Source organism: Clupea harengus, chromosome 13 (genome assembly GCF_900700415.2).
Source record: "Clupea harengus chromosome 13, Ch_v2.0.2, whole genome shotgun sequence".
Lineage (NCBI taxonomy): Eukaryota > Metazoa > Chordata > Actinopteri > Clupeiformes > Clupeidae > Clupea > Clupea harengus.
In genome coordinates this window covers 7,720,942-7,736,549 of record NC_045164.1, presented here as the reverse complement: position 1 = coordinate 7,736,549, position 15,608 = coordinate 7,720,942, and the positions used below count along the sequence as shown (strand labels likewise).

General features: G+C 45.1%; 1 protein-coding gene across 2 annotated transcripts in view; it reads right to left on the bottom strand.

The window, feature by feature from the left end:
• Window positions 1–861: 861 nt before the first annotated feature.
• ttc7a (tetratricopeptide repeat domain 7A) overlaps window positions 862–15,608 on the bottom strand; it is a 34,121-nt gene continuing 19,374 nt past the window's right edge. For both annotated transcript variants that reach the window (XM_031578540.2, XM_012827277.3), the window contains exons 13-21: window positions 13,410–13,527; window positions 13,155–13,212; window positions 12,717–12,789; window positions 12,143–12,303; window positions 9,665–9,781; window positions 9,261–9,367; window positions 9,009–9,143; window positions 7,230–7,432; window positions 862–2,843 (exon numbers count right to left, since the gene is read on the bottom strand). In XM_031578540.2, the coding sequence (XP_031434400.1) occupies window positions 2,625–2,843; window positions 7,230–7,432; window positions 9,009–9,143; window positions 9,261–9,367; window positions 9,665–9,781; window positions 12,143–12,303; window positions 12,717–12,789; window positions 13,155–13,212; window positions 13,410–13,527 (1,191 nt within the window). In that variant the 3' untranslated portion in view covers window positions 862–2,624. The remainder of the gene's footprint in view (window positions 2,844–7,229; window positions 7,433–9,008; window positions 9,144–9,260; window positions 9,368–9,664; window positions 9,782–12,142; window positions 12,304–12,716; window positions 12,790–13,154; window positions 13,213–13,409; window positions 13,528–15,608) is intronic.

Here is a 15,608-nt window from a genome sequence, read left to right as displayed (position 1 = left end):
GGAGAATATTTTGTTTGTGTGTGTGTGTGTGTGTGTGTGCGTGTGTGTGTGCTGCCACAGCTCAAGGAGTGAATCTGAGTGCTGTGGAGGCCAGGCAAGAGCCAGTGAAGCTGCCCTGGAGGAGCAGAGAGTCTCCAGACACACTGCAGGAACTTCAGAGACTAAGTGAAAGTGAACTGTGAACTTGGTCATGCGTGCTTCTGAGCTGTTGTACATGTTATATACAGTACTTATATATATGGGCAAAAACTAGTGTGGTTATATTCAAAATATCTGGAAACAAATCAAGTTATATTATACCAAAACGCATAAATGAGCTAAAATGGTCAATCACAGTAATATAGCTCAGTACATAGTACAAACACAGTGACATGGTCATGGTCGTGACCTCAATACTTCAACAACTGCTACTGACGACAGTAGGATCAGATGGCAGAAAGGTGAAGAGTCTTTCTATGGAGGTACAGAACCTGGGGCAGCTTTGAGCACGAGCAGCAGTCACCACAGCACCCTCAGAGGACATTTGCTCTTTCAGGTTTAAGAGCCTCAAGCATAGCATACAACTCAACAGGAGACAATTATTATTCATAGGATGGTCAATAACTGTTCAATACTTTCAGAAGTTACTTTGATTGCTGTATGTATGCAATCTTTTGATGCTCTGGACAAAGTCAGATATGTCGTGTCTACGCAGAGTTATATGTTGGCTAGTTGTTGTCTTTGAATTTGGCGCAGAAGGGAGGAGTTTTTTTTCTTTTAACAAGAACTCTGTTATGTTTCCTTATATAACATATACTTCACGTCACAACTGAAATACACATCTCGCCATATAAACAAGAAATATAGACTTAATCTTTAACAAATCATTCATTTGTTTACTTTATTTTCCAACCACCAAAACCGATAAGTAAAACCCCAAACCGATAGCTCAACTGGTAATTAATGCATTTTAGAATCAGTTGTTTTCCAAAATGTCATATTTAAACCTTGATGCATCTTTGGGTTTGGCTAGATTTGTTATGTATGCAAAAACCAGCTCATAAAGAGTAGGGCTTTCAGCTGAAGGAAGAGGTACAGTTCATGGTACAGCAGTATAGGTCAGGTTCTCAGACAATTAAATCCATTTAGCTTCAAGGGACATTCTTAAAACAATTACATAACAGCCAGTAGACCATTGACATGGACTCAGTCATCTGTTTAATAAGCCTGACACACGTGCACGCACACACACACAATCACGCAAACTCAATAAACATACACTCAAATACATGCATACATACATACGCACATACATACATACGCACACACACACCTTCATTTTCTAATGCTCTCATTATATCTAACACCACGCACACACACGCACACACACACACACTAACATCACCGTAGCTGCTCTTTCTCCTGTAAGGGCAAGCCCAGGTCAACTACCCTCACATCCTCCCCTGGCCATAAAAAAACAAGGCACTGCTGCTAGGGAACCGGACTCCGTCTGCCCATGCCGGGCCAGTAGCGCTTGTGTGTGGTCGGGCCCCGTGAGTGGGACGCTGAGAGCTCAGCTCAACCCGGCACCCCTACCACCACGTTACGTTTCATTACATAAGCCCTTCCAGATCAGTTACTGCCATGGGACTGAAGGGGGGGGGGGGGGGGGGGTGCTGCCATGATAGCTTTATGTATTGATGAGGATTAAGCATGGGTGAGTGAGTGAGTGACATGGATGAGACACAGAGAGAGAGCGCACACACACACACACACACACACACACACACACGGAGGGCTGGTTTTAAAAGCATTCATTATGGAGAGAGGAGAGACAGAGGTGGAGGTATTGGGGGGGGGGGGGGGGGTAGAGAGACAGTCACAACAACATAAACATGATCCAGAGTAGGGCAGCCCTGCTGCAGTAGAGTAGTGCACACATACATACATACACACATACCAACACAAACCCACACACAGATAATGGACTTTAAAAATGCAGATAATCTGGGATTATGCAGAGAGATTTGCTGGAGAGGCGAAAGTGAATTAATGGACGGGAAATATGGCTATATGAATTCCTGGGAGAGAATGGGAAATCTTTGTGTGTGTGTGTGTGTGAAGAGAGAGACAGACAGAGAGGGGGGGAAATAGACAGGCTGTGATGAATACACAGCTAGATGTGAGTAGTCTTAAGTGTGTATACAGATGTATACAAGAGGTCAATCGTGAACAAGCAGCAAGACATATATAGTTGTATATGAATATGACAATATGTTTTTCTGTATGTGTACTATTGTGTACTGTGTGTGTATGTCTGTCAACATGAAGTGGCGTTATATGCAAGTGTGTGTGTGTACCCATACATTTACATCTATACATCTATGTATGTATGCATACCCAATTGTACATGAGAGCTGTACAGTTAGTGGTGTATATGTCAATGTTAACATGTGATCGTGGAAGATGGTAGTGCGCCTGTCTGTGTGTGTGTGTGTGTGCAAGTGCATTCTTATCTCAGTGTGTGTATGTGCAGGTGTGTCCATACTCTTCTCAATATTCTGTGTGTGTGTGTGTGTGTGTGTGTGTGTGTGTGTGTGTGTGCATATACATGCTCGTCAGTCCTAGTATACATGTGTCTGAGGTCAAAGTTCACGGGGGATGATGGTGAAAGGCCTGATGGGACAGCTGGCCTCCAGCTCCAGGGCGGTGAGGAAGCAATCTGGAGCCTGGTTGCAGCCTCGGCTCTCTAGCGCCTCCCCCAGGCCGCTCCAGGCCTCGTGCGACGTGCTCTGAGCCTGCACCGCGTCCCGCAGCACCTTTTCACCCAGGGAGACACGGCCCATGCGCACCAGCAGCTTACCCTGGGGAAGCACACGTGCACACGCACACACACACACATACCAACAAACACACATTAATGAACTTGCACATACTCACAAACTCATACATACTAGCAGCTTACCATGACAATACATACAAGCATACACACACACTAACATCAATACATGCACACATACCAGTAAACGCATTTTAATACACCTGCAGACATGCACACACTACTCACAAAACAGCAGCTTACCATGAGAATACACACATATGCACACACGCACACACACACACACACACACACACACACACATTAGTATACCTGTGGTCATACAAATACTAATAATACTGCACTCTCACTGACAGGGACACACAGCCCATGTACACAACCAGCTTATCCTGACGATATACACACCTGCAAACCTGCAGCTATGCACACACTGCTGAGATGCATCTAAACTAATCCTGTGTATACACACACGCACAACAGCAGGGACAAATCTGGTACAGTCTCACACACACACACACACACACACACACACACACACACACACACACACACACACACACACACACGTGACAGTAATAAAAACACAGAGACGAGTTGAGATGAGTTTTACAAGCCCTCAGTAACTCCTTGTAAAGGGCAGCTCTTACTGCAGACAGTAAAAGAGCAGGAAACAGCCAAGAGAAATATCAAGTGTCAGAGGGCATCAACCGCTCGAGCTGAAACACACACTAACAAACCCCACTCCAGCACCAGAGCTGAGGCAACCACACACACGGGCACACACACATGCTCGCTAATGAAGAGCTCCTAACAAGGGAGCCAGAATGACTAGGGGGATGTGAGGGCAGTGAGAGTTTGTTTATTTTCAAAAGAATGTGGGGAGATAACAGCTGTAGGTTTCTCTGTCTCTCTTTCACATACAAACACAGACACACACACACACACACATACATTTATGTGCTACACAGAGAAACACCATCTCACCACCCAGTTCCATGCACACACAGACTCTACAGCCAGAGGCCATTAGGAACAGAAGATGGTGGGTACTCCGCAAAGTCTAATGTCAGAGCATCAAGCAATAGATGTATGCACGCAGCCTCACGCACGCACACACACAATCTCTCTTTCACTGACTTTCTCAGTTTTTCTGACACACACACACACACACTCTCTTACACACAGTACTTAAGGTCCTTTGTTTGTTATGTAAATATGAATGAGGTCTGAGCACAAAAGGATTTTGTATGGTTGTTAATATATGTGGGTGTCCTTATATGGCCTATTTAGAAGTCCTGATATATGGGCTTCATCTGCTTTTGCGTGTGTGTGTGTGTGTATTACTGTGTCTTTGTCTGTTTGTGTGTGCATATGTACAGTAAGTGTGTGTGTCCTCATGCACCCTCTTGAGCAGCCCTGGTCTACAGGCTGCAATTATGCCTTTCTGGCGTCAGCAATGGCTCATCAGTGGATTTAGTGCTTAATGAAGTAAGGCCCCAAGCACGCACCCATTCTGCTGAGTTTATTGGTGTTCATGAAATAAATATTTCAACTCATTTGTCTACAGTTCTGAAACCTGAAGATGGTTTTGCAAAGTCTCTTAGGTTTAAGAAATAGACATGGTCTATTGAAGTCTTAAATTAAATAAAACGTTAATTCTTTTGAGGAACATTCACAGATTATTTATCTTTCATAGTGCTTAGTTTGGCCATATATTTTAAAATTGGGCAAATTATTGTAAATTTAGCTGTTGGGTTGCTGCTTAGCTGTTAAGTATGGATAAAATCCTAACGATACCCATCCCAGACACACACACACACACACACACACACACACACACACAAACACAAACATGCAAACATCCTCAGAGATTCTTATATCCTCTGCACAACTGTATAATGTACAATTTTAGATACAAATGCAAATACACATACATGCCCTCAGTCATATGCATATGTATGCATATTCTCCACACACATAATCCTTTGAGTACTGTGTACACACACACACATATATCTCTATCTCTCGCTCATTATCAGAAGTGTTATTCAATAGAATGCATTTTTCTCCGTTGCTAGGCGATGCCATAAAGCAGTGGAAGAGCAGAGTTATAAATAATGTATCTGCATTATCTAATCATCCCAGGGCCTCCCCCGTGAACTATCGGTTAGAATACTCCAACTCACAGAATGCCCCTTTCCCAGGAAGCAGAGGTCTGCGGCTCATTACTTTTGATGGTTGAGAGGCCTGTAGGTGTGAGTGTATGTGGTAGCGTGTGTGAGTGTGTTGGTGTGAGTGTGAGTGTGTGTGTGAGAGTATGTGTGTGAGAGTGCTTCAGTTGGTTTGCTGTTATCCTTTCTACTCGTCCTCTCTCCGTTCTCCTCTCTTATTCTCCTCTTCTCCCTTCCCTACACCACTCCAGGCCCTTCACTTATTCCTCTCAGCCCAAAATATATAACCAGGTGGCCCAGGCACTGACTCACTCTGCATTTCATATCACACACACACACACACACACACACACACACACACACACACACACACACACACACACACACACACACACACACACACACACACACACACACACACACACACACACACACACACACACACACACATCAAAGCATGATTCATAGGGGAGTCAGAGTCATATACTCTATACTGAATGTGTAAAATAGAGCAGGCGGAGAGAGCTAGGCTGTGTAAGGACCGAGCCCCATGGCCACCATTAGAGGTGTGTGTGTGTGTGTGTGTGTGTGTGTGCACATATGTATTTGGTCAGACAACAGGTCACTTAAATTTACTCAGAAATATACCCCCTTCCCTCTGCTATTTCTCGCTCTCTCTTCATATTTGCCGTTTTCCTTGCTTTTATACTATATCTCTCTCCCTCCCTTTCTCACTCTTCTTCTCTCTTTCCTTCCCTTCTATATATCCGTCCTCTTTCCCTTTCTCCCTCCCTCTCTCCTCTCTCGATCTCTCCCTATCCTCCTCTCTGAAAGGTCCCCTGAGATGTGAGAGTGGCAGCCTCTCTCTCATCAGTGTGGAAGGCTTCTCCCTCCATGATAAATATTACAGACTCACACTGTTGATATCTGACGGAAGACAACAAAAGGACTTCATGAGTGGCTCTCCTCTACAGCCATATGAAGTTAACATAAATAATAAATGACATGGGCCTTGATGTATTTTATATTTATAATGCGTTTGTGAATATATTCTCTTATAGACATAATATTACTGCCCTGTGGTTCACCAAGTTATCTATACTGTATTTTATAAATAAACACATGAGGTCCATGTGGTCACTTGCATCATGTTTTCTCCAGGTCAAAGGTCACTGTTCCACCTGCTGGCTGTAGTCCAATTCCAGCCCACAACATAAATCCCCTCAAAAAACCCACAAAGACAACAGCGGCAACATTAAAACTCCCTAGTATAACATCTGGACATTAGGAGGTGGGGTTACGCCCATGGCCACATGTGTAAGTACGTTGGTCTGATGCGTTTGTGTGTATTTGAGAGGGTGGGGAAATCCCCTTGTTTGGTGCTTCTAGAGAAAGAGCAGACTCACTGTTGTAACCATGGCAATTGGAGACCATGGGAAAGAAACTACAGTTTCACAGAGAACAGAGTAAAGAAAACACAGACATACAGAGTGAACGGAATATAGAGAAGGGATTCAGAACAGCTATGGTCTCTGCAGAGATTTCCTGAGACAGGCAGCTAAGTAGCATACTAGCTATAGCTATATAGCTGGCCTTGTTATGGCTCGTAACACAACCCTTGCCTTGTGCCATCTCAGAGCCATGATGTTATATCACAATAACACCCTCTTGTGTTCTATTTCTTAAAGTAACACTATGCAACAATTTTACACTTTTTGAGGTATGGTTTTATAGGCAACTAGTTTTGGTACTATCCTCACATTCATTTTGATAGCATATGGTCATGTGAAGGACAGATAAACACCTCTGTCTTCCCCACTAGCCATCCAAGATATTTACATTTACATTTAGTCATTTAGCAGATGCTTTTATCCAAAGCGACTTACAAGGAATTTTGCATTTATACATCAGGAGCAGTTAGGGGTTCAGTGTCTTGCTCAAGGACACTTACACACTTGGTAAGGAGGAGTAGTAGTATGCCCTATGTAGTTCTGTGTAACGGGCTGGAACCCCTTGCAGAAATGGAAGAAAAGCTTTCAAAAGACACCAGTTCGTGTGTTGGCAAGCTTCTATCGGTGTCAACTGGGCTGTTGGTGGTGTTTGCAAGGTTTTTGCATGCCTTTTAGGTAGTTAGCTTACTAGTTTTTGAACAGAACTCCGTATTGCTGCTTTAAGTGTGTGTGTGTGTGTGTGTGTGTGTGTGTGTGTGTGTTTGTGTTTGTGCTGTGTGTGTACTCTACCAGGTGCAGTAGTATATGGTGTCCGTGCGGGTTGATGGCGGCGGCCTCATCGTAGAGGCTCTTGGCCTCCAGGAGGTTGCCCCGCTGCTCGGCCAGCCTCCCCCTCAGCAGCAGCACCGAGTGGGAAGAGGGGAAGAGGGTGCCGGCCTCCTGCACGCAGAACTGGGCCTCCTTCAGACGGCCCTCAGCCATAAAGAGCTCGCCTGAGGGACACACACACACACACACACACACACACACACACACACACACACACACACACACACACACACAGGTATTCTGTTTTATTTTTGGTCATAATACAAGATGACAGGGTTACATAAGTGAAAACTTAGCATGTGTATGCTGATGTTCAAGCAAACAACACATAATCTCTCTCTCTCACACTCACACACACACACACACACACACACACACACACACACACACACACACACACACACACACACACACACACACACACACACACACACGTAAACAAAATGCAGAGCGTGGGCTCTCTTGTCCAAATAAGGCTATTGGCTGCTGCCTCTGCCTCAGGCTCTGCCTTAGTTGCCTGTGACTGAGCCCTGCCCCATGCCCTGAACTGACCAATCAGGGGCCAGTTAAGTGGCTGCCCCTGGACACTGCCCAGGGCATCTAAAGTGACCAACCGAGGAGAGAGCTGGAACCAGGGCGCTGCTAAAGAGGAACACATAACACAGACAGAACTGTGTTTGCGTGTGTGTGTGTGTGTGTGTGTGTGTGTGTGTGTGTGTGTGTGAGTGCAAGCTCATTCTTGTTTATATGTATGTGTGTGTGCATGCATGTGAGAGAGTGTGTGTGCATGCATGTGAGAGAGTGTGCGTGTAGCTGCATCCAGGTTTTTTTCCCATGCTTTTTTTTCATTTAGGCATGAAGAGGCAGTGTATGCATCTCTGGATGTGAGTACAGTATTGGGATGTGAGGGTGTGTGTTTCTGGTTGTGATTCAGGTATGCATTTAATAATGCCAGTTGGTATGTGGTTGGCAGAGGCTGTAGTTAACGAGAACCCTGGATCTAATTTGCTTGTTTAGGCCTACTAATATGAGAATATGTGTATCTGGCAGTGTGTGAGCTATGTGTTAAATAATGTAAGAGTGAGTTTGTGTACATGTCAGTGTGAGTGAGTGAGGTAACAATGTGTGTGTGTGTGTGTGTGTGTGTCTATCTGAAAATGTCTGTGACTGAGTGTGTGGGTGTCACTGGGGATGTACTGACACAAATGTGTGTGTGTGTGCATGTGTGGGCATAAAAGAGTGTTTGGCGGCACTGATTTGAGAGTGTGCGTTAAGTTGTGTGATTACTGATGTGTATGTGTGTGTGTGTGTGTGCGTGTGTGTGTGTGGTTGTTTTCGTTCATGTAGAAAATCAGGAAGTGCCCGATTAGCAAGCGGAAATGTCTCAAACCACACAGGAATGCTGGGAGCCACCGGAGGGCAAGGTCATACACACATACACACACAATCTATCTCACACACACATACAAAGTCACACAGCAAACGTGAAAATGTGAAAATTCACTAAATTCTCATCAGATCTAATTTGACTGCAGGCGGCCACAGTTTGTCGAATAATATGCTGCTGCAACGTCGCTCTGTTGGTAAATGAAGTCAATGTGGTCCTGTTTGTAAATTATGTACTTTAATTTAGAGATGATCAAAATGAAATGGCCACTTTTTATCCTTTCTGTTTCCATTCCCGTTCATCATTAATACCAGCTACATATGGAAGCGCTGAAGCGCTGAACTGTCAGTCACCTGCTTGCAGCCATATGCGTTCTAGGGTGGTCCAGATGTAGGCGGGGCCTTGTCTGTGGGCGGAGCTTAACACTGACACCTCAGACATTGCGGCCTCCAGACGGGAGACAGCCAATGAGGGAGCACTCTGAGAACCTGCCAGAGGGGAGAGAGAGGAGGACAGACGTTAACACATATGACCCACTCAGATACTCACCCACACACACACACACACACACACACACACACACACACACACACACACACACTCACCAGTCTCTGTCTCCTGAAAATCTGGTAGGGTCAGATGGAGGCCACTGGGTTTCCGGCTGAGGTGGCCAGGTTCTGGTGGGGGGATACTGCTAGTGTCATCTGCCTCACTGTAACACACACACACACACACACACACACACACACACACACACACACACACACACACACACACACACACACACACACACACACACACACACACACACACACAATGAATAAATAAATAAATAAAGACAAGAAACTGAAATATAACAAATATAACACACACATAAGGGTGCATAAATGTGCACACTTTCTCTCTATGCTATTCGATTTTAACTCTCTTCTTTGTCTTTCTGACAAACACATGCGTGCCCACACACGCACGCACGCAAGCACACACGCACACGCACACACACACACACCTGGACCGTGTACAGTCATAGCGGCTCTGCCACATCTGAAGCATGTCCTCACAGGTCTGTAGAGCCACTGCAGTGCCACACACCACCTCTTCAAGTTTCACCTTTGTGAAGAGAAGACTGAGAAAGAGAGAGAGAGAGAGAGATAAAGAAAGAGAGAGAAAAAGACGGGAAGAGAAAGAGAGGGAGGAAGATAAGGGGGAAGAGAGAGAGGGAGGAAGAGAAAGAAAAAGGGAAAAAATAGCAACAGAGAAAGAGAGGCAGGGGGGGGAGACATGAGTTCAGTCTTCATCAGTCATCCTCATCATCAGTATTGTGTAGTTGTAGACACTGTTCTGTATTCTGGTGCTCGATACTAACTCCACAGCAAGAAGTATCTAATGACTTCTTCTGATGTTATTTTGATGTAGAAATAGAGACACAAAGAAAACAAAGCAGGTTGTGTGTGTGTGTGTGTGTGTGTGTGTGTGTGTGTGTGTGTCTGGGGGTAGGGGATGACATTTCTGGCACCCTGCTTCACTGAGCTGAAGACTAACCCAATTATACTTGATTGAGTGGACTCAGACCGACCATCCTCTCTCTCGCAGAGATACACACAAACTCACACTCTTTCTTTTTCTTTCTATCACACACACACATACACACACATGCACACACACTTGAATACTACCCAGACAGTCTGTGTCGAGGGGAAACTGCTTCACATACGGATGACTGAGCAGCAGCATGAGACGTCGCCCACTCAAACTCACTGCTTTCCTTCTCTCTCCCTTTCTCTCTCTCTCTCTGTGTGTGTGTGTGTGTGTGTGATTAGCTTCCTTGTACTTTTTGCTACAGTTATGTGTCTGCGTGTATCTGAACAGCAGGTTGCAGGTTATGGGCGTGTGTATATCTGTGAGTCAAAACAATTGTGTAAATTATTCTGTGCATGTTTGTACAGATTGTGCATTTGTCTGGGCATTCATTTGTGTGTATGAGTTCGCTGTGTGCACATGTGTCCTTGTGCATGGGTATTTGTTTGGGGTTGTCAGTTTGTGTGTGTGTGTGATTGTGTATGTGTGTGAGGTGTAGATTGTACTGTCAGTTCATGTGTGAGTGTAGGATGCCAGTACGTGTGTGTGCGTGTGTGTGTGTGTGTGTGTGTTGTATCCCACTCATTGCTCAGTCTCCAATTAGGGTCCCAGAGCAGCCCAAGGTCATGTCAGCCCGTTAAAGTGTGTGTCTCAGTGTGTGTGTATGCATATGTGTTTCAGTGTGTACCTGTGTGTGTTTATGTAAGAAGTAGTAAGTAGTTTATAACAGATGAATGTCCCATGGCTCTTTTAAAATGTGTGTGTGTGTATGTGCGTATGTGTAAACGCTTGTACATGCAGTTTGCTTTCCACCAGGATCTAGGGGTTGCCTCTCACCTTGTCAGGCTGTTGAAGTCTGTGTGTATATGTGTGTGTGCATCTGGTTTGTCTTCCATTACTGTCAGGGTTCTGTCCCCAGCCTGATAAAGAGTGTGTGTGTGTGTGCGTGTGTGTGTGTGTGTGTGTGTGTGTGTGTGTGTGAGCACAGACCAGTGCATGTGTGTGTGTGTCTGTGTGCATGTAGTTAGTCTTCTGTTACTGCCTCAGGGTTCCGTCTCCTCTTGTCACCCTGTGTGTGTGTGTGTGAGTGTGTGAGAGAGAGAGAGAGAGAGAGAGAGAGACTTTAGAGAGTGAGTGTGTGTGTGTGTGTGTGTGTGTGTGTGTGTGTATGTCTTCCATCACTGTCTCGGGGTTGTGTCTCGTCACGCCAGGCTGTTAAAGCCTCCTGCTCCTTGTCATAATAAGTGCCTCTGACTGCTCTGATATTTACCCCTGGGCCCCCCTGCCTGCCTGTCAGGGGGAGGACACAGTGGGCATCTGGAACAGGGCGAGACAAACACACCAACCTGCCGCTCACAGCCTCTCATTAGCTCAGCTGATGCTCTGACAACAGCAATGCCCTTTTCAGCAGGGGAGGTTTTCAGTGTGCCTTCATTAGTAAGTGTGTCATATGTGCATGCGTGCATGCGTGGGAGTATGTGTGTGTGTGAAAGTGTGTGTGTGAAAGTGTGTGTGCGTGAGAGTGTGTATTTATGTGTGTGTGTGTGTGTGTTTACCCAACATGCACTCAACTCCTTGCGTGACTGTGCATGCAGACTCCATCTCATTCTGCTGAAGCAGTGGTGATGGGCACATCCTGAGGCATATGGCTTACAACAGTGATAATCCCTTCATCTGCAATCTTCTCTCTCTCTCTCTCTCTCTCTCTCTCTCTCTCTCTATGCACTCCTCTCTTTCAGACTTGTCAATCAATTCCTTTACCCCTCCCTCTCTAAACCAGTGACTCCTCTTGGCCTAGATGAAACACAAATACCCACATTTTCACTCCTCTTACTGTTAGGTTTTGGGGTACCTGCTGAGGGTGAGTATGCTGGGGCATGTTGCACACACTCACACACACTGCTCTTACTTGAAGTTTTCGGGGTGCTGGCTGAGGGCAAGTGCGACTGTGTCGAGGGCATGCTGCTCGTGCTTCTGGGCGCTCAGCAGCAGGACCAGCAGGTGGAGGGAGTGCAGCTCATCGCTGCGCAGAGCCAGTGCCATCTGCAGTGGCTCCATCGCAGCTGACACCTGAGGAAACCGCCACACGCCAGAGCCAAAATGGAGCACAAGCGGAGGTCAGAGGAGCCAAAATGGATGGATACACTCATACACACATGGTGGAAAGCACAACGATAAGGCAACAGGCACGGGCTCTTAGAACATACATGCAATCAGGCTGGCTTTTATCTAAAAGCAAATCTTTGAAGGCATAATCAGAACCCTTCCTATCCAAACACTTTTTCACCTGTGGACAACCTCTAGTCAGGATCACTTTTTGTTAACGAGACTCTATGAAAACTCTATGTAAAGCATTTAATATTGAAAAAAAATACATGAGAAGTCTTCAGGAAAACTGAGGAAGTAAATAAAGACAATAAAGGAAATCAAAGGAAATAAAAGTGTCGAATCCATCAGATAAATGGTGTGAGTGTGTGACTGACCTGCCTGACCAGTGCAAGCTGCATGGCGAGGTAGAGAGCAATCTGGGGATCCTGAGGGTCTAGTGCATGAGCCCTGCAGAGGATGAAACACACACATTTAAAACACACACACTCAAACAGATATACACACATGTGCATGCCCACATACACACTTCTGTTGTGTTCATACACACACACACACACAGAGAGAGAGAGAGAGAGAAACATGCACATTCTATGAACTTGAACAAACAGAGTTGGATGCACCATCACACACAGATGTCCCACCCATAAACTCACTCACACTCACTGAAAAGAACATAAAAGAAATACATACATAAACGTATAAAGATGAATACACACATTTAATATGCACATGTTTCTCTCTCCCCCTGAGAGATCTGCACACACACAAACACACACACACATTCCTATGTACACAGACACACACACACATACTTCTGTAATTCCTGAAGTGCCCGTTGATTGAATTCATCCCGTTCAAACTTCAGAGAGGCTGGAACAAACACACACAATGACTTGAATGTACATTTATCATCAAAAAAACATTAAATACTGAAGCACATTCTCTGATCTGATCATGTTATCTGATCTCCTTGAGGTCCACATGTATTAACACACACAGACACACACACACACTAGTGATCTCTTGTGTCCACTGGTGATCTCTTGTGTCCACTGGTGATCTCTTACCGTCAGATGCCCTCAAGCTGCAGCACAGTCCCACAGCCAGGTGCGCCCTGGGAAGAGATTCTCCTGCTTCTTCTGCCATGATAACTACACTCTGAGCCAACGCCTCGCCCTCCTCAAGCTGAAAAACACACACACACACACACACACACATAAACAGATACTCACACACATATAAACATACACATGATCCTCACTCACTCACTTAAACTCTCTCACACACACAACCCCCCAACACACGACCAAATCTCCATGGCCATTAATACAAACACACATACCCTGACATCAGACATATGTATAACCCAAATCAGCCCTTCAGATCAGTTAGGTATTGAACCATTAACTTTGACTTAAATGATGAGAACATGCTGTCAACACGATCGCAGAGGAAGGACAGGTGAGAGTTTGCTGAGAAACAACAATTATGGGGTGCTGACACAAGCACACACTGGGCTTTGCTACATTTTGTGATGTAGGTCAGGCAAGTGTATTAGTATGTGGGTTCAGTAGTGTGTGTGTGTGTGTGTGTGTGTGTGTGTGTGTGTGTGTGTGTGTGTGTGTGTGTGTGTGTGTGTGTGTGTGTGTTTGTGTGTATTTGCGATGTAGGTCAAGTTCAGGCTGCCTAAAACAGGACTGTGGAAGGGTGGGATTTGCCAGAAGGGATAAACTGGTTAGAGCATTGTCCTCTAAAAATGAAGATCACTGGATACACAACAGGAATGTGTAGTTTCACACTGTGGGCCAGATCACTGGATACACAACAAGAATGTGTAGTTTCACACTGTGGGCCAGATCACTGGATACACAACAAGAATGTGTAGTTTCACACTGTGGGCCAGATCACTGGATACACAACAGGAATGTGTAGTTTCACACTGTGGGCCAGATCACTGGATACACAACAAGAATGTGTAGTTTCACACTGAGGGGCAGATACACGTCCACTGGAGAGTGCCACACAGAAAGTGACCTGGCCGGTCCACAGAAATGTCATGCTGTCTTTACGTTAACTGTAGGCCTAGTATACCTGAGGTTGATCACGTGATCAACGCACTGCCGTACCGCCAGATGTAATTCAGAAGGGCTGTGCTTTAGGGTGCATTTTTTCGAATGTTTCATTTGGAGGAGTAAATATAGGCTACATTACTATTTGCTAAATGTGCCGTGTCAAACTCGCAACTTATACCCTAAGTGCACCAAGTTGTCCTTTTTACAAGTCCTTAGGCCTATTTCTTACATAACTGAAAAAGAGGGCTAAATCGTGTCCAATGATATCACAGTGTTTCTATGCAGTAATTGACAGCACTCGGAATTCTAGATACTAAGAGACCTTACATTAGAGGTTAAAAAAATGATATACTGTATATTCCGACATTTTGAGAGCTGTCATGCCATCTACAATAACTGATAAGGTAGCCCGACACAATGAGATCCTCGGACACTGGCTTTGGTGATGACAGGACACAGCATCTGACATACTTACTGGTATCTCTCTTAATGTTAGTTGCTTTACTGGGCCAACATCACATGCTAGGAAGCTGTCCTTACTTCAAACATAATCAGCTGTGAAGCAAATGACCAACAATGGTAACACGACCCTGTTATATCACTGGGGAGTAATCTATCATGGAAACCTGTGACACAGTTTGGCAGCTCCTATGGCAGTTTTATGGCATGTAAATGCCAGGCTTTAGATGTAAGGTCCAACTGTTAAACATGATAAAAAACCCTTCAAATAAATAAAGCGCACCAGCTCCCGGCATGACTCTCAGCAGCTCCTATTCAACAAGCTAAGGTCTATGGGGTGCTATGCTAGTGCCAACATTTTGAGCGTCAACGTTAACCTTTCTTTCAAGGGTCCTCTCCTCATTGCCATGGGCTAAAAATGCCACTGGCACTGGACATGAAAGAATGCCGCTGGCTGCCAGCACATCTTTGATTTCTCAACTTGTGTTTGTATGAGTGTTTTGACTTGAGTGTGTTGCGGTGGGACAATGCCACGCTGTGTACAAGGAATACTGTATATTGTCATGCAATGCCCACACAACAACAAGTGCAATACGAGTCTGAACGTGAAGGATCCACTAAAGTGATCACCCCCCCCCCCCCTAAACACTGCCCTGCTTCTTAAAGAGAACACTAAATCAGCCATCAGCATGTGCCAGCTGGCTGTAAGTGTGTGTGTGTGTGTGTGTGTGTGTG